Source organism: Choloepus didactylus, chromosome 22 (genome assembly GCF_015220235.1).
Source record: "Choloepus didactylus isolate mChoDid1 chromosome 22, mChoDid1.pri, whole genome shotgun sequence".
Lineage (NCBI taxonomy): Eukaryota > Metazoa > Chordata > Mammalia > Pilosa > Megalonychidae > Choloepus > Choloepus didactylus.
The window spans coordinates 2,286,894-2,314,375 of NC_051328.1; the positions used below are offsets into that span (position 1 = coordinate 2,286,894).

Genomic DNA, 27,482 nt, shown 5'->3' on the forward strand with positions numbered 1-27,482 from the left:
CTGCACTCCCCCCATATGGGACATGACTCCCAGGGTGTAAATCTCCCTGGCAAAGTGGGACATGACTCGGGTATGAGCCTGGACCCAGCACTGTGGGACTGAGAAAATCTTCTTGACCAAAAGGGGAAGTGAAATGAAACAAAGTTTCAGTGGCTGAGAGATTTCAGAGTCAAGAGGTCACTCTGGAGGGCATTCTAATGCACTATACAAATATCCCTTTTTAGTTTTCAGTGTATTGGAACAGCTAGAAGGAAATACTTGAAACTGTTGAATTGCAACCCATTAGCCTTGATTCTTGAAGATGATTTTGTAACTATGTAGCTTACACAGTGTCATTGTGTGACTGTGAAAACCTTGTGGCTCACACTCCCTTTATTCAGTGTATGGACAGATGAGTAGAAAAATAGGGACAAAGGTTGAATGAAAAACAGGGTGGGATGGGGGGATGGAATGCTTTGGGTGTTTTTTTTTTTACTTTTATTTTTACTCTCATTTATATTTTTTGCAGTAAGGAAAATGTTCAAAAATTGTGATGAATGCACAACTATATGATGGAACTGTGATCAGTTGATTGTACGCTGTCAATGACTGTATGGTATGTGAACATACTGCAATAAAACTGAATTAAAAAAAAAAATCAGATATAGGCATAATCTGTCCTAAGGCAACATTCCCCTCTGGCTGTGGACCTGTGAAATTTAGAACAAATTATCTGTTTCCAATATTCAAAGGTAGGACAGTCATAGGATAAATGTTCCCATTGCCATAGGGAAAAACCAAAAGGAAAACAGGGGTCAAGGGACAAAAACAATTCCAAAAACCAGCAGGGCATACTTCATTAGATTTCAAAGTGAGAGTCATTTATAGAATGACATTTTATCCTCAGGGCTTGAGAGCACAGGAGTCCAATCCTTTCCAAGGGCTTCAAGCAGCCCTTTATTCTCCAAACGCTGGGGTGAATGCTCCAACATATCCACACGTTAGGGAGACTACCTCCTTCTCAGCCACACCCTCCTCAAACACAGGGGTGACATCCGGAGTCTCTTCCATCTCCTGGGCACACTCTCAACCCTTCAGAACAGTGGGGCGGTGGCCAGGCTCTCCCCAATCCTCAGGGAATGTGCTCTACCCTCTCTGAGGCCTGGGGCAGCAGCACTCTCCCTGAGCATTGAGGTGGAAGGTCTGCCCTCTGCCTCAAGGGCAAACACACTCTTTCCACGTACATGGGTTGCTCTACTCTCCTTGCCTGAGATTTCTTGGCTTCAGATATTGGCTTCCATAGTTCTGCCTCCTCTCAAGAGATTTTTCCTTCAATCTGTCCCTTTTCTGTCCCTTTTAGTCCAGACTGGTTCCATCTATACAGATCTCACAAAAAATTTGTTGGCTTGGCATGCAGCAGACAGAAGTCAAAACTGTCAGACAATAGGACTCCCCAAATCCTTTTTGGATAACTCCATCTCAAATCTTGGCTTGTACTGAAATGGCCTGCTGATTCCAAGTTTCGTTAAATCCTCATGTGGGGCTGTAGTCTCTGGGGTTTCATTTTCTGGAAGCCCAGAATTTTCCAGACTATCAATTTTTGGTTTCTTTGTACCCAAGATTTCAGTTCTCAGTTTATCTCTTTCCTTTCACATTTTACTACATGCTGCAAGGAGAAGCCAGGCTGCGTTTTCCACACTTAATTTAGAGATCTTTTCAGTTAAGTATCCCAGTTTGTTGCTTTCAAATTCTGCCTTCCATCTGACACCAGAACTCAATTTGCCAAACCCTCCACCACTTTAAAACAAGGATTGCCTTTCTTCCAGTCAGCTATGACACATTCATTGTTTCTTTTTAAGGCCTCATTAGAAGTATCTTAGGGTCTATATTTGTACCAACAGTCTCTTCAAAGCAATCTAGGCCTTTTCTATCAAATTCCTCACAATTCTTCCAGAACCTCCCCCCATACATTTAAAAAGCCATTCCAATGTGTTTGGTATTTGCAAGCTCAGCAGCACCCCACTCCTGATACCAAAATATGTTCTGGTTTGCTAACGCTGCAATTACGCAAAATACCAGAAATGAATCGGCTTTTAGAAAGGGGATTTATTCAGGTACAAATTTAAAGTTCCAAGGCCATAAAAGTGTCCAAACTAAGGCATCAACAAGAGGATACCTTCACTGAAGAATGTTCATTGGTGTCCAGAACACCTCTGTCAACTGGGAAGATACGTGGCTGGCATCTGCTGGTCCTTTGCTCCCACGTTGTGATTCAAAAACGGCTTTCTCCCAAAAGTCTCTGGGTTTTTGTCTTAGCTCCTGTCTCTTGGCTCCTGTGCATCCTTGTTTCTTTCTCCCACAGTGCTTCTAAGTGTCTGGGGGTACTGTCTTAGCTTGTCAGGGGAAAACTCTGGGATCCATCTATTAGCTTAGCATCTCCAAAAGTCCTTCTGTCTGCACTCCAAGCATCTCTCAGCATCAGTGTCTGTGTCAGCCCTTAGCTGTCTTCAATACTCCAGTGAACTAATCAAGTCCCACCATGAATGGGTGGAGTTCACACCTCCATGGAAATAATTTAATAAAAAAATCTCACCCACATTTGGGTGAGTTACGTCTCCATGGAAACAACCTAATCCAAATATCCCACAGTATTGGATTAAAAGAATATGTGTTTTGTGCTGGGCATAATACATCCAAACCGGCACAGCGGTGTACTGCAGTCTCCACCTGTTAATGTAGAACCTATCTCTCCTTTCAAGTTTGTCAATTTTTGCTTACTAAATTTTGGAGATCTGTCTTTAGGTACATATATTTTTATAATCATTAGAGGTTTTGATGAATTGATTCTTCTCAACAGTGTCCTTCTTTGCCCCCTTTCACAGTTTTCATCTAAATGTCTGTTTTCTGATGTAAGTACAGCCACTCCCGTTATTCTTCGGTTACTATTTTTCCTGTCCTTTCACACTCAAGCTATGTGTGTCTTTGAATTTAAGGTGTGTCTCTTACAAACAGCATACTGTCAGGTGGTGCTTTTTTTTTAATCTACGCTTCCAATCTCTGCCTTTTTTCCTTGTAGGAATTTGTTAATTCTAATTAATTGCAGCCCTAAAATCTGTCCTCAAAGTTTCTCCACTGTTAAGCAGGATCAGTGCCTGTGTATAAGCTGTACATCTTTTAATATGAAAAAGTTCCCAATGTTTGTAAAATAGTAAAGACTTTTTAAAGACATAAACAATTTGTAAATAAGATAACTCCCTCCAAAGCAGTATTTGGCAGTACCTAAACTACATATGCACTTACCTTTTGACTCTGCTATTCCACTTCTAGGAATGTACTCTAATGATACATCTCCAAAAATATGAAAATGGATATGCATATTATTTGATACATCATTTATAATTACAAAATATTATGAATAGCTCATATGTCCCTACATAGGAAATTGACTAAATTAACTGGAACACACAATGGAATACTCTGCAGCTACAAAGAGTATAAGAAATATCCCTCTGAACTGATAAGACTGATTTCCTTGATATATTTTTAAATTTAAAAAGAAAATTACAAAAGATTATAGTGTGCTGCTCTTCAAGTAAGATAAAAAGAGGATATAAGAAAATAAACATGGTGTGTGTTCATTTGTGCCAAAAGAAATACAGGAGGGATACACCAAGATCTAATGAGACTGGTTACCTGCAGAGTGGGTAGGAATGGAATCAAGGAATAGGAAAATGGAATTGGGGCAGCAGAGATGACAGGAGAATGATACTTACGAGTATACCTTTTTGTACAGTTTTGAGAATAAGTTCCCCCAAATGAAAAAATAACTTAAAGTAATCATGATGTGGGGCAAAACAGAATAAAATACAGTCACAAGTAAATTGCTGGGGGTAGTTTGAAGCTGTTATGTACCCCCAAAAAGGCCATGTTCTTTTAATAAATTCCTGTGGGTACAGACCTACTGTGGGTGGGACCTTTTCATTAGGTTATTTCAATTGAGATGTGACCCACCTTATACAAGGTAGGTCTTAATCCTCCTAATAGAGTCCTTTACAAGAGGATAAAAACCACAGAGAAGCTGAAGGATGAAATTAAGAGAAGCTCATAGAGAAAAGCCTCAGAGAAGCTAAGAAAGGACCTAGAAGAAACAGGGAGGAAGCCACTGAAGCCAGAAGGTGAATGCAATGAAACCTGGGACAGAAGGACCACCACACCTGGACATGTGACAGAGGGGTCCGGACTACTAGCAGCCTTTCTTCAAAGAAGCTTTATAGCAAATCAAAGCAATAGTATTACAAAAGTATTTTGAATACTGTACATTAAAATGTATTCCAAGCCCTTTTCTGGCTGGAACCCTGGAGGGTGTAGAAGAGAAGAAAGTTCCGGCTGTGCAGGAAACCCTTAGGAAAAAGCGAAGGAATTCTGCTGAACTGAAGATCAAGCGCTTGAGAAAGAAGTTTGCCCAAAAGATGCTTCGAAAGGCAAGGAGGAAGCTTATCTATGAAAGAGCCAAGCACTATCACAAGGAATATACGCAGATGTTCAAAACCGAGATTCAAATGGCTAGAACGGCAAGAAAAGCTGGCAACTTCTGTGTACCTGCGGAACCCAAATTGGCATTTGTCGTCAGGATCAGAGGTATCAATGCTATGAGCCCAAAGGTCCGAAAAGTGTTGCAGCTTCTTCGCCTTCGCCAAATCTTCAATGGCACCTTGGTTTAAGCTCAACGAGGCCTCGATTAACATGCTGAGGATTGTGGAACCATAGATTGCATGGCAGTACCCAGACCTGAAGTCAGTGAACAAACTGATCTATAAGCGTGGTTATGGCAAAACCAGTAAGAAGCAGATTGCCTTGACAGATAACTCTATGATTGCAACTCAATCATAGAGTAAATATGGCATCATCTGCATGGAGAACCTTATTCATGAAGTCTATACTGCTGGGAAACACTTCAAAGTAGCAAACAACTTCCTGTGGCCCTTCAAATTATCTTCTCCCACAGGGGAGATGAAGAAAAAGACTACACATTTGGCAGAAGGGGGAGATGCTGGCAACAGGCAAGACCAGATCAATAGGCTTATTAGAAGGATGAACTAAGGTGTCTACTATGATTACTTTTATAATCTGGCCAGTCAACAAACAGTGACTGCTTTCAAATTAAAATGTATTCTACTGGTGACTTCTTGTTAGCCTGCCTCTGCCTTCCTTTAACTGTAATGACAAGTCTTGTGATAAAATTAACCTAAGTCAATAGCCCACCGTATGCAAAACTAGGGTCTAGTTTGTATCTCACAGGAAACATTGCCAATGTTCTCACAAATATTGAGGACTGGTGGTTTGGTATACCGAGTCCTCTATTGTGGCGCCTGCCCTTATGGAGCTCGTTACTGCAAAGGAGAGGCTAAACCTGCTTATAATTGTGCCTGAGAGTCTCCCCCGAGTACCTCTTTGTTGCTCAGATGTGGCCCTCTCTCTACCTAACCCAACCCTGCAGGTGAACTCACTGCCCTCCTCACTATGTGGGACCTGACTCCCAGGGGTGTAAATCTCCCTGGCAATGCAGGATATAGACTCCAGGGGATGAATGTGGACCTGACGTCATGGGACTGAGAACATCTGGACCAGATAGGGATGCGAAATGAAACAAAATAAAGTTTCAGTAGCTGAGAGATTCCAAATGGAGTCAAGAGGTCACTCTGGTGGGCACTCTTACGCACTCTGTAAACAGTCCTTTTTAGGTTTTAACATAATGGAACAGTTAGAAGTAAATACCTGGAACTGTTGAACTGCAACCCAGTGGCCTTGACTCTTGAAGACGATTGTATAACAATGTAGCTTGCAGGGGGTGACAGTGTGATTGTGAAAGCCTTGTGGATCACACTCCCTTTATCCAGTGTATGGATGGATGAGTAGAAAAACAGAGACAAAAACTAAATGAAAAATAGGGTGGGGGAGTTGATTTGGGTGTTCTTCTTTACTTTTATTTTTCATTCTTATTTTTACTTTTTCTGCTGTAAGGAAAATGTTTAAAAAATAGGTTGGGGTGATGAATGCACAGCTATATGATGGTACTGTGAACAGCTAATTGTACACCACGAATGACTGTATGATATGTGAATATATTTCAATAAAACTGAATTTAAAAGAAAGTAAATGCTCAGTAAGTGTCTATGAATGTATGAAAATTATGCAAATTTTATCAAAAGTATGAGAATATTTACTTACGTTCCACAAAGGAGGTAAAGAGCATTCTAAACCTGCTAAGCCGGCTACCTTCATCCGCCCACATTCGTATTACTCCAACTCCTGTTTTAAGCATTACATCATTGGCCACGGTGCTGCAAAACTTGGCCTTCAGATTTTCAATAGAACTGCTTCCATCATAGACTGCAACGAAGTTTCTCTTGCATTCATTTGAGTGCTCCATTTGATAATCTAGGAACCTCAAATAAATCTGTAACATTAAAACAAAGAAAAACACTGCTTTTAAAAAGAAATCTTAATTTTTCTATTTTTCTTATCCACAGTCAACAAGAAAGACTGAATCCAGCTATGACGGTTGACATGAAAACATAGTAGATAAAAAGCTGACCAATACATAGTTAAAAAAAAATAAGGCTATTTCTTTGGTTGTCTTAATAATGTCTAAAGTTTATGCTATGTTTATGAAGAGAATAAACTTTTTGGTCTATGAGACATAACTGTCTTACATATTTTCTTCATTATAAAAACAATCTCATGGTACTCACAAACTGGGAAAATGATTTTTCAAAGTAAGTTATCAAGGTAAGCACTATAGTATTCTATTTGTGTTTTGCAACCTCTTAAAATTTTATAGGAAATTTGCTACCTAGCACTAACTTATTTCTTAAAATACACTTTGGCCATTCTTCTTTGAATATTTTCTACTTTTTCTCTTTAGATTGTGGGCTTACAAAGACTACGAGCACTAATCTTTAAAAGAACCTAATGAAGTAGTTATTTTCTTTTTTCAGGTAAGGAGGAAATTAAGGCTCAGAGAGATCAGGAACTTGCCCAGGGTTACTCAAGGCCATGATGTGAACCCAGTTGATCTGACTCTAAAGTGTGTGTTCTTCCCATTCACTAGTACCTTCTCTACACACAAAAACACACATCACTTTTTGCCCGACTGCTTGACTATAACTCTACAATTAAAATAAAATTTTAGGGATTGGAGAATAGAAGCTTCTTTTGAATTGCCACTGAAGATGTCTAATGAGTATCTACTTTATAGCTGTTATCTTTGGGGTAGCAGTATAATGCCACCCCCACCCTTTAATTTAAAGGGTTTAATAAAACAAAAATGTTTTCTCCCCTAGAACATCTTGATTGCGTATAACTAAGAGCAAACAATGAAAAATATAGCTCATAGAGTTAAATTCTGACCAAGTCACTTTAGCTGATTTGAAATGATCAGTTTGCAGCTTCTATTAGAATGGAAATTGGTAATGAAATAGGATTTTCATTTAAAAAATTCACAAAATCATCATACATGTATTTTGACTATGGCAGCAATACGTCTTCTTAAATATATCATATGTTCTCATTAATTTGTCCATCATTTATAAAACCAAAACACTCTGCTCATGTTTCTATAGTAGCAAGTATCACAAATATCGTATTTAATTCTTTCAGGTCCTATGGAAGACAGAATTGTTTTCTTAATTTCTGTTTTTGGTTGTTCATTAGTGGTATAAATAAATAATTTTTGCATGTTGTATTTTCAACAGATACAATGGAGAACGTTTTCACAGTTTTAATAAAGTCTAATGGATAAATTTTTTTCTTTTATGGATTTCCCTTTGGTGTAGCATATGAGAATTTTTTGCCTTACTCAAGGTCATAAAGACTTCTTCCCAATATTTTCTCATCAAATTTTATAATTTTAAATTGTGGCTTATGATTCATTTTGAGTTAACTTTTGTATAAGGTATTAGTTCAGGTTCTTTTTTTTTTTGTTATATGAATGCCCAATTGTCCCAGTACTATTTGAAGATATACAAATTGCTAAGAAGTGCATAAAAAGATGCTCAACACCATTAGTCATTAAGGAAATGCAAATCCAAGCCACAATGAGGAAGGTCCCATGACCATGAAAGAAAACAATTATCTGAAGGAACATATTTTTGGAGATAGCATCTCAGTGCTGGACAATGGAGATTCAAAGAGATAATAGGGACATACCCTCATCAAGATGGTGGAATGAGAAGGTTCAGGGCTCCAACCCTCACAGAACTTTAGAAAAATCAGCAAGAACTGGCAGCAATACCTTTCTCTCAAAGCTCCAGAAAACAGTTAAAAGGTCTGTAGAAACAGAATGAATGCTGACTCAAGAAAAGGGCTGCTTAAAAGCTGTAGGATCTTGTGGCACCCTGGCTGGCCCCTCACCTGTCCCCGCAGTGGCTCAGCATGGAGCCAGCCCATGCTTCCAGTACAGGTCCCTGGTATGTATGTCTGGAACATTCTGGCTGGTGGCAGCCTGAAAGACTGAATCAGGATACTCTTCACAGGCTTGCCATCCCAGAACTTGTCCTGAGTATCAAAGGCTGCTCATGGAACTCTCGAAAAGAATTCTGTGGGAGTGCAGTCAAGTTGTGGCTGCCTGGGGCAAAGGACTGCTGGCTGAAGAACATATAGTGCAATGCCCAGGACCATGAGGAAACAGTTTCTTAGGGAAAAGGGGCCATTTGTATCCTAGTAAATGGGGTAATCCCTAGGGCCACAAGTGCACACCTCATGCAAGTACAGCAAGGGCCCAAAATAACAAAAACAATCTTGAAAAAGATGAAGTTGGAGGACTAACAATTCCCAATTTTTACTACAATGTGACAGTAATCAAAACAGTGTGGCACTGACACAAAGATAACTAGATCAGTGGAACAGAACTGAAGGTTCAAAAATAGACCCACACATTTATGGACAATTAATTTTTGACAAGGATGCTAGGTACATGAAGGGGGAAAGAAAAGTCTCTTCAAAAAATGGTGCTGGGAAAACTGGATATCTACATGTAGAAGAATGAAGTTAGCCTCCTACCTTCACACCATATACAAATATCAACTCAAAATGGGTCAAGCACCTAAATAAAAGAGATAAAACAACAAAACTTTTAGAAGATAATATAGGAAAAATCTTCATGTTCTGGGATTTGACAATGATTCTTAGATATGACACCAAAACCACAAGCAATGGAAGAGAGAACAGATAAGTTTTGAATTCATCAAAGTTAAAAACTTTTTTTATACTGAAGGAAATTACCAAGAAAGAGAGAAGACAATCTATAGTATGGGAGAAAATAGTTTCAAACCATTTATTGGATGTGTTTAATACCCAAAATATATTAAAACCTCCTAAACTCAACAAAAAAAGGCCAACTACCCAATTAAAAAATGGACAAAGAATTTGGACATTCCTCCGAAGATATACACCTGGCCAAAATACACATCATTACCCATTAGAGAAATGCAAATTAAAACCACAAATATATACAACTTCACACACACAAGGATGGCTATTAGAAAAACAACAACAAAGAAAATAACAAGTGCTTGAGAGGTTGTAGAGAAATGGGAACTCTAGTACCTGTTCTTGGGAATGTGAAATGGTGCAGCCACTGTGGAAAGCAATATGGCTATTCCTCAAAAAGTTAAATATAGAATTACCATTTGACTGGTAGTCGTACTTCTAGGAAGATATCCAAAGAAAGTGGGAAAAGTCACAAATAGAGACTTGTATAACAATGTTCATAGCAGCATTATTCACAATAGCCAAAAGTGGAGACAACCCAAATGCCCATTAACAAAGGAATGGATAAATAAACATGGTATATACACACAATGGAATATTAGGCCATGAGAAAAAATGAAGCTATGAGATATACTGCAATATGGTAGAATTTTGAAAAAAATACATGCTTAATGAAATGAGCAAGACACATAAGAACAAAAACTATATGATCACTTATAAGAGATGACTAAAAACAGCAAATCTGCAGAGCTAGAAAGCAGATTAGTGGTTACTGGTAGAAGGTAGAACGGGGGGGGGAGCAGAAGGGTAAGTGTTTGGGTAAAAAGAGAGAAAAAGACAAGGGGGGGGGGCTGCTAAAGACAGCCCTGTAGGTTGAGAGGAAAGGACAATAGACAATAGATGGAAGCCAAATGAGAAATAAAGACCTCCAGTAAGGAGGTATCATGAGTAAATATAAAACCCAATACTATTAAATTTTTCGTTTGTAATTTCACTTTTTACTTCCTACATAATCTAAAAGGCAAATGCATAAAATGTAATGACAAATGAGCGGTTTTGGACTCATAATGTAGATATGTAATTCGTGACAACAACTACCAAAAGGTGGGAGACAGACAGGGGAAGAAACAGTTTGTGTATACTCTAATTGGCATCAAAGTAAATGAGATTATTATAGATTTGGGTGTTAAATTTAAGCCGCATGGTAACAACAAAGAAAGTACTGGAGAATATGCAAGCTCATAGAGACAGAAAGTAGAGTACAGGTTACCAAGGACACAGGACGGGGTAAATGGGGAGTTAATGCATAATGGGTGTTGGAGATTGAAAAGTTTTAGTAACGGAAAGTGGTAAGGGTATCACAACGTTATGAATGTGACTAAACCCACTGGTAAGTTTGGGAGTAGTTGAGTAGGGAGTTTATGTTGCATATATGCACCCAGAAAAACTACTTAAAAAGCAACTAAAGAGATAAGGACAATAAAATGCAACAAAAGATCCTGAATGGGATCTAACGAGGAGAAAAGGCTCAGAAGGATATTATTGGGACATATGAAAAAATTGGAATACAGACAATAACTTCAATGTTAAATTTCTTGAATGGTATAACTGCACTTAAGATGGTTACACAAGTGAATATCCTTGGTCTTAGGAAATATACATGGCAATATTAAGCGTTCAAGAAGCATGATGTATACAACCCACACACAAGTGTTCAGAAAATGGATTCATAAACAGATAAATGGATGGATAGACAGACCAATAAAAGTGACACGGCAAATGTGACAAAATGTTAAAATAAGTGAATATGGGTTTTCCTGGGGTTGGAGTATGTTGGAATACTCTGTATGGGGTTTGTATTGTTTTTGTAACTGCCCTTTAAGTTTGAAAATATTTCAAAATAATAAGTTAAATAAATAGAGAAAAACAATCCCAGAATGAGATATCATTTCACACCCACCAGGACAGCTATTACTTAAAAACAGAAAATAACAAGTGTTGGTGAGGATGCAAAGAAATTGGGATCCTCATGCATTGCTCCACTCTTAGCTATATGCCTCCAAAAAATGAAAACAGGGACTCAGACATTTGTATACCAAACTGCATAGCAACATTATTCACAAAAGCCAAAAAGTGGAAAGAACCAAGTGCCCATTAACAGATGAATGGATAAAAAAGAAATTTGATATATATATAAAATGGAATATTATCCAGTCATACAAAGGAACAAAGTTCCAATACATACTTTGTGAATGAACAAAGAAAAGCAAGTCAGATATAAATGGAAAAATATTGTTTGACTCCACTTACATGAAAATTCAAAAAGGGCAAACTCATAAGACAGAAAGTAGGTTACCAGGGGCTGGAGAGGAGGAGGAATGGGGAGTTAGTGTTTAATAAAACCAAACAGACTTTCTGTTTTGGGTAATGAACAGGATTCAGAAATAAATGAGGGTGGTGTGGTGTGGTGGTGGTGGCTGCATAACACTGAATGTAATTAGTGCCACTGAATTAACTGTACAATTAAAAATGGTTAAAATGACAAATTTTCTTATGTACATTCTGCCACAATAATAAAAGCCAATTGTGAGAATCTATTTCTGGATTCTTTACTCTATTCCATTGATCTATATGTCTGTCCTTTCCCAGTAGCACATTGTTCTGATTACTACAGCTTTACAATCTATACTGTCTTTGATAGGTATAGAACCATTCAGGTCACAGATTTGTTTGTGGGAGAGTTTTGGTTGTGGCTTTCAAGGAACTTCTCCATTTCATCTAACCAGTCCAATTCTGGGGCACAGAGTTGTTTGCTGTATTTTCTTATTTTTCTTTTTAGTGTCTGTAGGGTCTGTAGTGATATCCTATTATTCTGTCCTGATATTGTGTTTACCGTTTCTGCTTCCCTTCATTCTTTCTAGTATCATTACTGTTGTACATAAAGAAGTTTCTTTAGTGTTTCTTATATAGCAAGTCTGCAGGGAACAAATTCTTTTGGCCTGTCTTCATCTGAGCTTGTCTGTAGTTTCCCCTCATTCCTGAAAACATATTTTTGCTGCATATAAAATTCTGGATTCATAGTTATTTACTTTCAACATTTTAAAGATTTTGATTTACTGTCTTTCTGGTGAGAAATTCAGTCATTCAAATCATTGTTCACTTATAGAAGATACATCATTTTTCTCTGGCTTTTCTTAACTTTTTCTTTATCTTTGATATTGCTTTAATTTCCTGGCTATTAAAACAAGTTCTGTGCCAGTTTGAATGTATTGTGTCCCCCAAACACCATTATCTTTGATGTAGTCTTGTGGGGCAGACGTTTTGGTGCTGAATAGATTTGCTTGGAATGTGCCCCACCCAGCTGTGGGTGATGACTCTGATGAGCTATTCCCATGGAGGCATGGCCCCATGCATTCAGGGTGGGCCTTGATCAGTGGAGCCATATAAATGAGCTGACTCAAAGAGAAGGAACTCAGTGCAGCTGTGAGTGACGTTTTGAAGAGGAGAAAGCTTGCTAGAGAGGAACGTCCTGGGAGAAAGCCATTTTTTTTTTTTTTTAATTCAGTTTTATTGAAATATATTCACAAACCATACAGTCATCCATGGTATACAATCAACTGTTCACAGTATGATCATATAGTTATGCGTTCATCACCACAATCTATTTCTGAACATTTTCCTTACATCAGAAAGAATCAGAATAAGAATAAAAAATAAAAGTGAAAAGAGAATACCCAAACCATCCCCCCATCCCACCCTATTTGTCATTTAGTTTTTACTCCCATTTTTCTACTGATTTTTGAGAAAGCCATTTTGAAACCAGAACTCGAAGCAGACGCCAGCCACGTGCCTTCCCAGCTAACAGAGGTTTTCCGGATGTCACTGGCCATCCTCCAGTGAAGGTACCCAATTACTGATGTGTTACCTTGGACACTTTATGGCCTTAAGACTATAATTGTGTAGCCAAATAAACCCCCTTTTTATAAAAGACAATCCATGTCTGGTGTTTTGCATTCCGCAGCATTAGCAAACTAGAACAAGTACCACGAAATGAATTGGCTTAAACAGTGGGAATTTATTGGCTCGTGGTATTGAGGCCAGGATAAGTCCAAAACTGAGTGATGCTTTCTCCCTGAAGGCTGTGGCGTTCTGAGACTGGCTGCTGGCAATTCTGGTCCTTGTTTTTTCCATAACTTGGCAAATGCAACTGTGATGTCTTATTTTTCCTCTGAGTTTTGTTGCCTTCCAGCTTCTGATTGCTCTCTAGGGATTGTCTCTCTATGGCCTTCTCTATAAGTCCTCCAATAATAGGACTAAGGCTCATACTGATTAAGGTGGGCTACACTTGAACTGAAGTAACTTCATCAAAATGTCCTAATTACAATGGGTTCCCACCTACAGGAATGGATAAGTTAAAGACCATGTTTTTCTGTGGCACCAAGCTACCACAATCCACCCTCTGGATCTCAAAAGACATGTTCTTCCCATATACAAATTACATTAATTACATCACAACATCCCAAAGGCTTTAAGTCATTTCAATAAAATTGCCAAGTACAAAGTCTCATAAAAATTGAAATGGGTATGGTCTATCCTGCGGCAAAATTATTCTTTATCTGCGGACCTGCAAAACCTAGAAAACAACTTACCAGCTTCCAGTATACAATGGAGATATGCATAGCATAAACATTCTCATTCCAGAAGGAAGAAATTAGAAGAAAATTGGGTCGCACGTCCCAAACAATTCCAAACCCCAGCAGAGCAAACTCCATCATATTTCAAGGCCTGAGAGTCATGTATGGGCCAACATTTTGTCCTCCAGGCCTGAGGAAGCGCAGCCCCAACCCTTCCAAGCACTTGTGCAATGGCCATGCTCTCTCTAAACAATGGGTTGAAGACCCAATCCTCTCCAAGAATTGGGATGGCAGTGTCCATGAATGCCAGGCACAGGCCCCACCCTCTCTGAACATTAGGATGGCAGCCAGGCTCTCTGCAAATGCTGGGACACAGCCCCTACCATCTCTGAGCACTGGGGTAGCAACACCCTTCCTGAGCAGAGGGCAAGGCCCACCCCCCCCAAGTGCTGGGAAAGATGGCCTGCCCCCTCCAAACCCAGGTGAACCTGCCCTTTATACACACATGCTTTGGGTCTGCTCTCTCGACCAAAGGAGACAGCTTCAGTCCAGACCTTGGCTTCCATGGTTCTGTCCTTCAAGTCATTCTTCCTTCATTTCAGCCCTTCTCTGTCCCTTTCAGTCCATTATGGCAATGGTTCTGCTCATAAAAACTCTGCAAAAAACCTTGTCGGCTTTGCGTGCAGTTCACAGGGGCCCAAACCATCAGACAATAGAACTTTTCACAGATCCTTCCTGTATAACTGCATTTCCAAATCCTAACTTCCACTGAAATGGCTAACTGGATCCATGTTTTACCATATCCTCTTTAACAAACAGTTCAGTTAAACCCTCACATGGAGCCCTATCCTCTAGGAAGGGACTTTCCTGAGCTGCTTCTGGCCCTAGTCTCAGAGCCTATCTGGATAGGCTCAGCATTCTCCAAACCTGATGGTTTCTGGTTTCTATGTGCTTAAGAATTCAGTTCTCAGTTTACCCCTTGCCTCTTGCAATTTACTATAAGCTTCAAAGAGAAACCAGGCTGCACCTTCCAAACAGCTTGGAAATCTCAGCCAAATATCTAAGTTCATTGGTTTTAAGTTTTGTCTTCCATTCAACATCAGAACTCAATTTTGCCAAGTTCTCTGCCACTTTAAAACAAGGATCATCTTTCTTCCAAATTCCAATAACACACTCTACATTTCCTTCTAAAGTCTCATCAGAAGTACCTTCAGTGTCCATATTTCTACCAACAGTCTTTTCAAAGCAGTCTAGATTTTTCTATCAAGCACCTTACAATTCTTCCAGCTTGTACCCATTGCCCAATTCCAAAGCTATTTCCATATTTTAAGTATCTGTATTAGCAGCACCCCACTTTACGATACCAAAAACTGTTTAATTTCCTGTCTGCTAAAATAAATACTATGCAATGAGTTGGCTTAAACTACAGGTATTGGTTGGCTCATGAATGTGAGGCTAGAAGTACAAAATCAAGGCACCAACAAGGTGATGTCTTCTCCCAGAAAACACGGGCTGCCAGTGATCCTTGGTCTTTGGCTTCTCTGTCACATGGCAGTGCACATGGTGGACTCTCCTGGCTTCTCTTTTGGGTCCTGTTGACTTCCAGCTTCTAGTTGCTCCCTGTGGCTTTCTTTCTGTGCATCTGAATTTAATTCTGTATATAAAGGACTCCAGTCACATGATTAAGACCCATCCTGATTTGCTGGGCTATCCCTTAACTGATATAACCTTATCAGAAGGTCCTAGGCTAAGTGGATTAAAACCCACAGGAATTAAGGAATATGTTTCTCTCAGGTACATAGCTCCAAGCCACCACAGATACCAAGCATTTGATTTCAATATGCCCAAGTCTGGTTTTGTTTATCCAGTTTGTTCATCACTTAGCTTCTTCAATTTGTAAATTTATGTCTTTCACCAATATGGGACCTGTTAGCAACTGTTTATTCAAATATTATTTTCTGTGCCAATCTCTTTCTCTTCTCCTTCTGGGACTCAAATGTTGAGATTTTTAAAATTGCCTGACAGATCCCTAAGGTTCTGTTAATTTTCCTATCCTTTTTCATTGTATATCATAGTGAATACTTTCTATTGATTTATCTTCCAATTTCACTGACTATCCTCTGCCATCTCCATTCTCCTATTGAGCCCAGAGTGAATTTTTTTAAAAAAACATTCAGATATCATATTTTCCTTTTTTCAGGTACGAAATTTCCACCTGGTTCTTTTTTATGGTTTCTATTTCTTGGCTGAGACCTGCCTTTCTGCTCATTTCAAGAGTGCTTAACCTCATGGGATATGGCTAGAATAGCTGCTTTAGCATCTTTGATAATTCCAACTTCTGGGTTGTTGGAATTATCATCTGCTGATTTTCTCCTTTTGGAATTAATAAGATTTCTATGTTTCTTTGTAATTTTTTTCATATCCAGTATTTTTAATATAATGCTGTGAGACTGTGGGTCCTGGTAAAAATCTCTGGAGGATATTTGGTTTTGACTGTTTTGTTTTAGCAGGCAATCTACCCAGTTAGATTCCGAGACTTCAAGTTCTACCTCACTTTATATCGGTGGTAGTTCCAGTATCAGTTCAGTTTTCAGGGACTTCGCAACAACTTTGTTCAGGATATGCCCTTCGCAGGGACTCAGACGGTAGTTTAGTGATTCAGTTCCCAACAAATTTATGATGTTTCCTTGGGTCTATTTCATGCATAGACAGCTCAGGGGTAAGACAGAATTAATTCAGTCTCTTCTCTAGCTCTCTCATCTCCAAAACTTCTCTCATATTCTGCTGACAACATAAACCCCTTTTCTATATTCCCATGGACAGAAAGACAAGTTTCCTTCAGGGTTTAAGTCTCCTATCCTGTTCCAAGTTTCGACTGACTTGAGATGACCTTTTAGATGTTGAAAGGAGAGGAAAAAAAACCAACAGGTATTCTCTGCCATACTCTCCAGACATCATCATCTTTTCCCAGTTCTTCTGGTTAAAGAGACAGGGTTTCTCTTGGTCTTTTATTGCTGCTGTGGCTGCTGCATTACCAGTGTATGACTGGGGATGGCTTTGGTTAGACATGGGAGAGAAAGAGGGGGAAAAAACCCCAGCAGGAACCCTGAACCCAGCTCTTCAGTTTGCAAGAATCCCCTTTTCTATCTTCTTGTTAGTTTTTCTCCCAGATTCTGGTTCTGTGAATCAACCCACACTCAGTTCAGAATCTCACTCCCTTTATGGGTCTTTATTCAGGTTTTTACTTATCTTCCTGATATACCTGTTAGTAGTTACTTTTCAGAATGCTTTTATAGTTGATTTTGTACTCTTTCCAAATATTTCAGTTGTAATCAGAAGTATGCTGTATTGGGTTTACTCCAACTTGGCTGGTTCTGAAGTTGAGAAATTTATTTTAATGTAGTTAAATTGGTGAATTTTATCTTAAAGTTTTGTTGTGTCTACTGTTCTTGTTTATAATAAACTGTTTTCACAACTAAAGTCTTATAAATATTGTCCTATATTTTTTCCTAAAAGCTTCACTTTTAATTTAACTTTTAGGAACTGATTTTATGACCTGTGAGAGAGAGATCCAACACCGATAGCTAATATTTGCAGTGTCAATTATTAACAGTCTCTCCTTTTGATCTAGAATGCTACATATATACCAAGCTTCCGTACATGTGTAGTTTTGTCTTTGGGTACTTTATCCAAATTAAGTCAGTATATCCCAGTGACAAGTTCATCCTCATCAATTACCATAACTTTATATTGAAGAGTAAGGCCCCCCCCCCTTTGTTTTTATTGAAAATTGTCATGGATCTTCTTGACCCTTTTAGAGGTCTTCTAGAGGAAGATTTTCTTTTATGGCTAACATTTTTGGCATAAAGTCTAAGAAACTATTGCCTACCACAAGGTCCTGAAGATGTTTCGTATGTTTTCCTCTAGAAGATTTAAAGTTTGGGTTTTATATTTAGGTCTTTGATACTTTTTGAGTTGACTTGTATACGGTACGAGGTCACAGTCCACCTCCATTCTTATCCAGTTTTTCCAGTGTGATTTGTGGAAGAGACTATTCCCAGCACGATTTGTGGAAGAGACTATTCTTTCCTCTTTGAGTGGACCTGGCACCCTTGTTGAAAGTCAGTTGGCCACAGAGTGAGGGTTTATGTCTGAACTCTCAATCTGATTCCACTGGCTTTTGTTAGACATGGGAGAGAAAGGGGAAAAAGCCCAAACAGGAACCCTGCACCCAGCTCTTCAGTTTGCAAGGATCCCCTTTCTAGGTACCTGTGCTAGTACCATGCTGTTTTGATTACTGTTGTTTTGTAATCAGAAAGTGTGTGTCCTCCAACTTCATTCTTTTTCAAGACGGTTTTGGCTTTGGGGCCCCTTACCCTTCCATATCTATCTGACAATTGGCTTCTTTTCCAAAGAAGGTTGTTGGAATTGTGACTGGGATTGCACTGAATCTTTAAATCACTTTTGGTAGTACTGACATCTTAACAATATTTAGTTTTCCAATCAATTAATGTAGATGCCCTTCAATTTATTTAGGTCTTGATTTGTTCATGTATAAGTCCTTTACATCCTTTGTTAAATTTATACCTAGATATTTGATTCTTTTAATCGCTATTGTAAACAGAATTTTTCCTCTTCAGGTTTTCATTACAGGTGTATAGAAATACTAGCAATCTTTTCATGTTGATATTTTAATCTGCCACTTTGCTGAATTTATTAGTCCTAGTAGGTTTATTGTGTATTTTTCAAGATCTTCTGTATATAGAATCACTTCATCTGCAAATAGGAAAAATTATACTTCCTCCTTTTCAATCTGGGGCGCCTTTAACTTCTTTTTCTAGCCCAAATGAACCAGCTAGAATTTCCAGTACAATGCTGAATAACAGTGGTGATAATGGGTACTCTTGTTTGGTTCCTGATCTTAGAGGGAAAGCTTTCAGTCTTTCACCATTAGGAAGGATGTTACCTGTTGTTTTCATATACACTCTTTCTCAAGTTGAGGACGTTTCCTTCTATTCCAAGTTCTCTGAGTGATTTCATCAAAAAAGTGTGTGTGATTTTGTCAAATGCCTTTTCTGCATCAACTGAGTTGACTGAGGATTTTTGCATTTATACTCATACAAGGGTTAGTGCTGTGTAATTTTCTTCCCTTGTGGTATACTTATCTGGTTTTGGTGTTAGGGTGATATTGGCCACATAGAATGAGTTAGGAAGTGTTCTCTCCTCTTTGATTTTTTTGGAAATTTCTGAGCAGGACAGGTGTTAATTCTTCTTGGAATGTTTGCTAAAATTCACCAATGAAGCCATCTGGCCTTGTTGGGAATTTTCTGATTACTGATCCAATCTCTTTAGTTTTATTGGTATATTGTTATCTTCTATTTCTTCATGGTTTCAGTGTACGTAGTGTGTGTATTTTCTAGGAATTTGTCTACTTCATCTTGGTTACCTAATTTGTTGGTGTACTATTGTTTATAGTATCCTCCATTAATCCCTTTATATTTCTGTGTTCGGTAGTAATTCCCCCTTATTTTTGATTTTAGTTTTTTTGTGTCCTTTTTTTTTACCTTTGTCTAATTAAAGGTTTATCGATTTCATTGATCTTTTCAAAGAACTTCTGGTTTTGTTGTTTCTATTGTTTTTTTTATTTTGTTTCATTTATCTATGTTGTAATCTTTGCTACTTTCTTTCTTCTGTTCACTTTTGGTTAGTGTAGCCTTCTTTCTTTAGTTCCAAGTAGGTTAGATTAATAATTTGAGACCTTTTAAAAACAAAAGTTATCAGAGCTACGAATTTCCCTTCTCAGCATTGCCTCTGCTGCATTTCTGTAAGTTTCTGAGTTTTTTCATTTTCATTCATCTCACAGTATTCCTAATTTCCCTTTTGATTTCCTCTCTGACCCTTTGGTTGCTTAATAATGCACTGTTTAATTTTCACATATTTGTGAATTTTCCAGTTCTCTCTCATTGATTTCTAGTTTAATTCTTATGTGGTAGGTAAGATACACTGCATGATTTCAATACACAGTTATCCTTTCTACATCGCGACTTTCCTCATCGTGGTATCAAAGTATCATGGGTCAGCATAAGAAATTAAATGGGAATTTTGGGGGAGTTTTGTGGAAGCTGCAGATGACATGCGAAGGCCAGCAGATGAAACAGAACAAGTATACAGTATTTTTACTTAACATTGACCTATGTATGGCCTATGACCAAATATTTAACACAAATATTACAGTAAGGTACTGTAAATACCCAATAAAAGAAAAAGAAATAATTCAGACTTCTTCTCAGGTACGAAGGGAGGGCCCAAAGACTTTTACATGGATTTACCAGATTGTGGGGGTGCCACACCCCTTACCCTCATGATGTGGAAGGGATAACTGTACTTGAATTTACTGAAACATGTTTTGTCACCTAACATGTAGTCTATCCTGGAGAATGATCCATGTGCACTAGAAATGTATTCTGCTGCTGTTGGGTGAAAGGTTCTATACATGTCTGTTAGGTCTAGTTGTTTTATATAGTCCAAGTTTTCTGTTTCCTTACTGATCTACTGTCTGGCTGTTCTATCCATTATTGATAGGTGGTATACTGAAGCTTCCTCCTATTAATGTAGAATTGCTTTTACTCCCTTCAATCTGTCAATATTTGCCTCATACATTTTGTGAATCTGCCATTAGGTGTGTGCATAGGTATGTATTTCATAATTGTTATTTCTTCTTATTGAATTGACCCCTTTTATCTACATACAGTGACCTCCTTTTTCCCTAATATCAGTTTCTGACCTAAGTCTATTTTATCTGATATCTATATAGCTGCACCAGCTCTTGTGCTTACTATTTGCATGGTATATGTTTTCCCATCCTTTAACTCTCAACCTACATGTGGTTTTGAATTTAAGATGAGTCTTTTGTAAACAGCATAAAGTTGGTTCGTGCTTTTTTTTATGCTTCTGCCAATCTCTGCCTTTTGCCTGCACAGTTTAATCCATTTACATTTCAAGTAACTACTGATAATGCAGGATTTCCTTTGTCATTTTGCTACTTAGTCTTTTTAAGTCATACCTTTTTTGTTCCTCAATTTTTCCTTTAATGCATACTTTCATATTTATTTGATTATTTGAATTGTACCATTTTGAGTCCCTTCTTATTTCTTTCTGCATTTTTCATATATTCTCTTTGCAGTTACCGTTTAAGCACAGTTGATTTGATACCAACTTACTATCAACAGTATACATATATATCGTTCTATACCACACCATTTTGTGGTACTTGTTACAAATTATACCTCAGTTCATGTCCTAAACCAGATATTTAGTATTACTTAATGCATTTGCATTTTACAACCTGTAAGAAATTTAAAATACAATTATATGGCAAAAAATATAATAGTATTGGTATTTATAATTATCCACATGGTTACCTTTACCAGAGGATCTTTATTTCTTTCTGCTGCTTCAATCCCCTGTCTACTGTCCTTTCTTTCAGTCTGAAGAACTCCTTTTAACATTTCTTGTAGGGTATGCCTAGTGGTAACAAAGTCCCTCAAGTTTTGTTTTTCTGGGAATGTCTTAATGTCTTAAACTTCCCCCTCCTCCCCATTTTTGAAAGACTGTCTCACTGGATATAAAATTCTTGGTTGGCAATTTTTTTCTTTTAGCACTTTACATACTTTGCCCCTCAGTCTTCTTGTCTCCATGGTTTCTGATGAAAAATCTGCATCTAATCTTATTGGGACTCCCCTGTATATAGCACATTACTTTTCTCTTGCAGCTTGCAAAACTCTTACAGCAGTTTGACTACTATGAGTGTGGGGGTGGTTCTCATCGAAGTTTATCCTGTTTGGGTTTGCTGAGATTCTTGAATGTGCATATACATGTCTTTTGTTTAGTTTGGGACGTCTGCCATTCTTTCAAAATATTCCTTTTGCCCCTTTGTCTCTTTCTCCTCCTCCTAGGATTCCTATAATTCATATACTGGTATGTTTATTGGTGTCCACAGGTCTTTTCCCCTTTGGCTTTGTTCACTTTTTTCATTTTTTCTTTCTGCTTCTCAGCATGAGTCATTTCTATTGTCTTGTCTTCTAGTTCACAAATTCTTTCCTCTGCCAGCTCCAGTCTTCTGGTGAAACCCTCTCTATAGAATGTACTTCAGTTATTGTGGTCTTTGACTCCAACTCCAGTAGTTCTGTTTGGTGCCTTAAATATTTTCTATATATTTATTGAGATTCTCATATTGTTTATTCATTGTTTTCCTGATAGCCTTTAGTTCTTTTCAGTGTTTTCCCTTATCTCCTTTAGCATATTGAGGACCATGTTTTTAAAAGTCTGCTGGTATGTTCAAAGTCTGGTCATCTTCGTTGATGATTTCCAGCTTTTCATCTTGTTCCTTTGGATAGCCAATCCCCTCCTCTTTGTCATATAATCTTTTGCTGCACACTGTACATTTAAATATTTTAAAGTGTGAACTCTGGGAATTTAGTCCCCGAGCTGTTTGTACCTTAAATAACAAATCAATGCAAAAAACACCTTTTACTCTCTTTGCGAATCGGGTCTGGGTTGGCTGGTGGTTTCGATACCTTCAGCGTTTAGACCTTCCATCAAGAAGGCCAGCCCGAGGTGAATGTGAAGTGCAAAGTATTCTCCATCTTTTTTGAACCCGTGTCTTGCCTTGGACTTGTGCTTGCTTGTGGCCTTAGAAATACCCATTTATAGGAATTCAAATACTTCCTCTATTCCCTGTGGAATAGACTTTCTCCTTTCAGGTACTCTATTTTATGACTTAAAGCTGGCAATCCTTTGCTCTAGACCACTTTCATTTGTTTCTTAAAATTGCTTTAGCTGTTTGCAGGCTGCTTCTGCCTGCAGGACAAGTTATAGGAGAGCGAGCCAGAGATGAGGTAACTGGTTTGATCTTTCATACCGTCACCCGATAAACTGGCACCAACTTACGGGCACTGCATATATGCATAGGTGTTACTCTGCTCCCTCCAAAATAGGGGTAGGGACCCACAAGGGGAATGCAGGTTGCTCCACACTTTGCTAGGGTCAGAGGAGAGGCCAGCAAGTTGCCATGAGCTCCCACCACAATTCTGTGGGCAAATGGTACTCTGGAGTGTCATACACTGCCACCTTAGATGAATGGAAGCCTCATTTGTCTTTTAATATCTCTTTTAATCTCAAAATTCCTATTTTCTCCCCTCTAGTCATTTATAAATAGATGTTTTTTCTTTCATTTAATATGTCTATTTTAGTTTGTGTGATAATAGTTTTTAATCTATTAAAAGGATTACCTTGCTCTAGTTGAGGTAAAGATCCTTTCCATTTCCAATATCATTTTATCTTTTTTTTCCTCGATCAATCTTGCCAGGTTTGTCTATTATTTTTTACAAAACAAAACAAAACCAGTCTTTGTTTTTGTTGCATCTTTCTCTTATTTAAATTTCATTAATTTCTGCTTTTTTACCTTTTTTATATATATTCTGACATTCTTTTAATTTAAGTGAGTCATAGCTCACTAATTTTCCATCTTTTTTTTTTTTTTTCTTCTAAAGGGAGAACTCAGGCTTATAAATTTCTGGGATGTACTGCTTTACTAGCATCCCATAATTTGTGCTATGTGGTATTTTCATTATTAAGTGACTTCTAAATTTGTTCAAATTTCCATCATTATTTCTTCTATGACCTAGTGCTTTTCTTTCTTTTTTAGAGCAATTTTTTTGATATATATTCACACACACATATAGTACACAAAGGCTCACAGCATCATCTCATAGTTGTCCATTCATCACCATAATCGGTTTGACCTAATGCTTTTTATCCAACTGTATGGATCAGTTTTTGTAAATGCTTCATGGATGGTTGTAGAGATGCATATTCTCTGGTTGTTGAGAGTAAGATACCATATCCAGTAGGCATAAAGTGTTGTTTAAATCTTTGCTTGATCTATTAATAACAGAGAAGTAAATGCAGTTATGTACTATAATTATGGATATGTCAATTTACATTTTCTACATTTTGAGGAGAAGAGTGGTTAACACAGAAATTTTTAAATTATTTTATTTTCCTGGTGAATTTACGACCTGGTTTTGATTGTAATAGCTGTATCAGCTCTCTTTTGGTATCTGCTTGGTATTTGTTTCCTATTTTTGTATTTTCAAATTTTCCTATAATTATCCTGTAAAAAAGGATAATTTGGATTTCAACTGTAGAATTTGGTCCATTTATTCTTTTTGTTCAGAAATGTTACTTTTCCCTCATTCTAGAATGACAGGTTAGTTGGATGTGGAATTTTAGACTGTCAATGCTTTTAAGACATTATTCTATTGCTTTCTGGCTTCTATTTTGCAATTGATGATTCTGGAGCCATTCTTAAATCTTAATTCTTTGGTAGGCTCTCTCTTTCTCCTCTCTAGTCATTTAAAATTTTGTCTGTGGTGTCTAATGTAATGATGTGTCAATTCAAAAAATGTTTTTTCTTGCTAGGGAGTCATTGTATTTTATACCTTTCATCAATTCTTGAAAATTTTCTTAATATACTGGCACACTCTTTCAGTGCTGTATGTTAGTAATTTCTTCAGATCTGTCAAGAACCATACTTTCTACCTGTGGAAGTTGTATTTGGTATTCTCAAGTGTCTGGTCTTTTTTCTTTATCTTTTTGATTCCTTATGGTCAGATATTTAAAACTTATTAAAATATTTAAAATATTAAAAACTTTTGATGGTTTCTCTTTTTAATAATACTACCGTCTGAAGTTCTGGGGGCTCTAAGAAATACATGATTTGTTGTGTTGTTAAGCATTTGTGTTTTCTAATTTTAGACTGTGCAGTTACCTTCAGCAATATTTTATCTGTGGCAATCATGTGGCCTCTAAGGCAATTTTGGATTTATTTTGGCAAAGTGCCTAAAAGTTTTTATGAGCCCAGGCCCATTATTTAAATTTGGGGGCTTAGTAGTTTCTGGATTAAGCAGAAAATGTAAATTCATATTCCACCCCCTAAGAAGTTTCTAGGTATAAAGTCTTAGAGAAAACTCCAATCCCAGTCCCCAATCCCACCCTGAGCCCAAGACCAGAAAGACAATTTTGTCATCAATCTATGCTAGTGGAAGATTTTTTTTTTTTTAATCTACCCTTTCATAGGAAGCATTTCCCTTTAAGGCTTCCAGCTTCACATGGCAGCCTCACAGTGGTCACATGAACTCCAAGCATTTTTTTTTATCCCATGTTAGTGTAGGCATTAAAATCAAACTCTTGGGCACATCTATCTCTGGGCAGTGACAGGCTACTGAGATCAGCAAGGGGCATTAGTACTATCAGTTTCAGTTAACTGCTCTATTTATAGTTATCTATCTTCTTTTCTAGTCCAAAAGAAATACCTTTTCTTTGGAATATATCTATGCTTTTAAAACGATATTTTTAATATTTTATCCAATATTTCCAGGTATTTTGTAACAGGTAAGTTTTCAGGTTATCAAATTCATTGTATTATCACAACTGTAAATCTGATTTTAATGATTCTTTAAATGTGTATTTCCCCCACCTTCACTCTCTTCATCTCTTTACACAGGCAAAATATAATTTTAACTGCTGATATTCTTAGAAGAATAAATCGAAAACAAACAGCAAAAGTAGTTAACAATTAATCTCAAGCTCAGAATTATTTAAAAACATTCTTCCCTGCAGTATTTTTCAATAAAAACTCTATATTATTATCAGAGTACAACATGGTACGAAGATAAAAGTAGACTCAACATATTTGTGTTTTGGTTTTGACACTGCTGTGACCAAACTCTGTGATGCTGGCAAGACACTCTGACCTTCTGTGGACTGTCTTCCTCCTCATAAAAAGGTTTCATGAATCCATGGCTCTTAAGATTTTAAGAATCTTTATGTGTGATACTTCTGAAAATAAAATTATATTTTAAGTTGTTTAACTGTAACAGTTCTGGGACCTTAACAGATGTTCAATAAAGTGAAAAATCAACTGTTTTTACATTGTAGTATCAGTTTATGTATGTGCCAGTTTGGATATTATGTTCTCCCAAAGGCCATATTCTTTAATGCAGTTTTGTGGGGGCAGACGTATTACTGTTGATTAGGTTAGAATCTTTTGATTGAGTGACTCCATAGAGATGTGACTCAACCAACTGTGGGTGAACCGTTTAATTATTTCCATGGAGATATGGACCCCATCCATTCAGGGTGGGTTATGATTTAATCATTGAAGTCCTGTAAAAGACCTTAGAAACAGAAGGAGCTCAGAGCAGCTGTGAGGAACATTTTGGAGGAAAGCTAAAAGCTGACACTGATGCTTAGAAACACTTGGAGATGCAGACAGAAGGACGTTTAGCTACAAGATGAAGCCCAGAGTTTGCCCCGGGATATGCTAAGACATGACCCCCAGTTGCTTAGAGAGAAATCTCCTGGAAGAATCAACCAAGAATGCACAGGAGCTGAGAGAGGAGCTGGAACATAACTCGAGATCAACAGATGGCGTTTCTCCAGTGAAGGTATACTCATGTTTATGCCTTGGTTTGGACACTTGTATGGCTGTAGAACTGTACATTTGAAGCTTAATAAATCCCTTTTATAAAAGCTAATCCATTTCTGGTATTTTGTGTAACAGCAGCACTAGCAAACCAGAACAATGTAATAAATAAATAAATGCACAAACCAAAATACAACACTACACGAATCAAGTCTTATCATGTTCTTTTCCAAAATGATTCAATACACAATAATACCTTCGCTTTTGGAGTAGCTTTAATTGTCCATATGCAATCAACTGCTTGGCCAGGTTTTGTTTTTTCTTCTTGTTCTACCTGACTAGAACGTACTATTCCATCAGCTCCTGAGAGCTCAAACTGGCAATCTAGAAAGAATAAATGAATGACGTTAAAAGGAAAATAAGACTAATAAAAAATGCCATGAGAAAAAAGAGGTAATATACTAAACCTGGAATGGGATTTAAAATACCTCCTAGGTAAGTAAAGTCTGGATCTGTAACAGAAAAAAGAAAAAAAAAATCATTGGTTTTGAGATATTTTAAACTTACTTCAAGGTAACATCTTAAGTTATGCCTAATGCTCCATTTAATAAACAGCAAGGCAAGAGAAAGCAGCTTTCTTTGGTGAAGATTTTAGGCAGTGGCTATTTAGGAACATATGCAGCCTGCCTACTTACAGGATCAATGTTTATTTAATGATAACATTTATACTTTGGGTCCTATCATAAAAGAATAATTTATTGATGCTACTTGAAAACTCACATCAATTCACCATCAAAAGGAACAGCAGATGTTCTATTCTGCTGAGTTTTTTCACAGTAGCAATGAAAACAAAGATGACTAGGGGATTCACAGAATATTCTGCCCTGTGAAGTAGTTTATAAGTTTGAGAGGCAATAGTTTATACCAAAATAACTAATTTGATTTAGTAGGGTATTTGATTTTTATTAACTAAATCAATTAAGTGAAATAACTGATACTTTAGTGTTACAAAACGTTACACGTGCAACAGATCTTTACAAATAAGTTTATGCTGCTTGAAAGAAACAACAGAAAAAAACAAAACTCAATTATCTTATTATTTCTAAATATTA

The 27,482-nt window shown here is 37.4% G+C and overlaps 1 protein-coding gene across 2 annotated transcripts in view; it reads right to left on the reverse strand.

Moving 5' to 3' along the window:
• Positions 1-27,482, reverse strand: part of NETO2 (neuropilin and tolloid like 2) — an 88,260-nt gene that overhangs the window by 35,314 nt on the left and 25,464 nt on the right. The window contains exons 5-7 of one of the 2 annotated variants that reach the window (XM_037816283.1): positions 26,859-26,882; positions 26,627-26,754; positions 6,208-6,436 (exon numbers count right to left, since the gene is read on the reverse strand). In XM_037816283.1, coding sequence (XP_037672211.1) covers positions 6,208-6,436; positions 26,627-26,754; positions 26,859-26,882 — 381 coding nt within the window. Of the gene's footprint in view, positions 1-6,207; positions 6,437-26,626; positions 26,755-26,837; positions 26,883-27,482 lie in introns of both variants that reach the window. The other variant, XM_037816282.1, reaches the window with a different exon arrangement.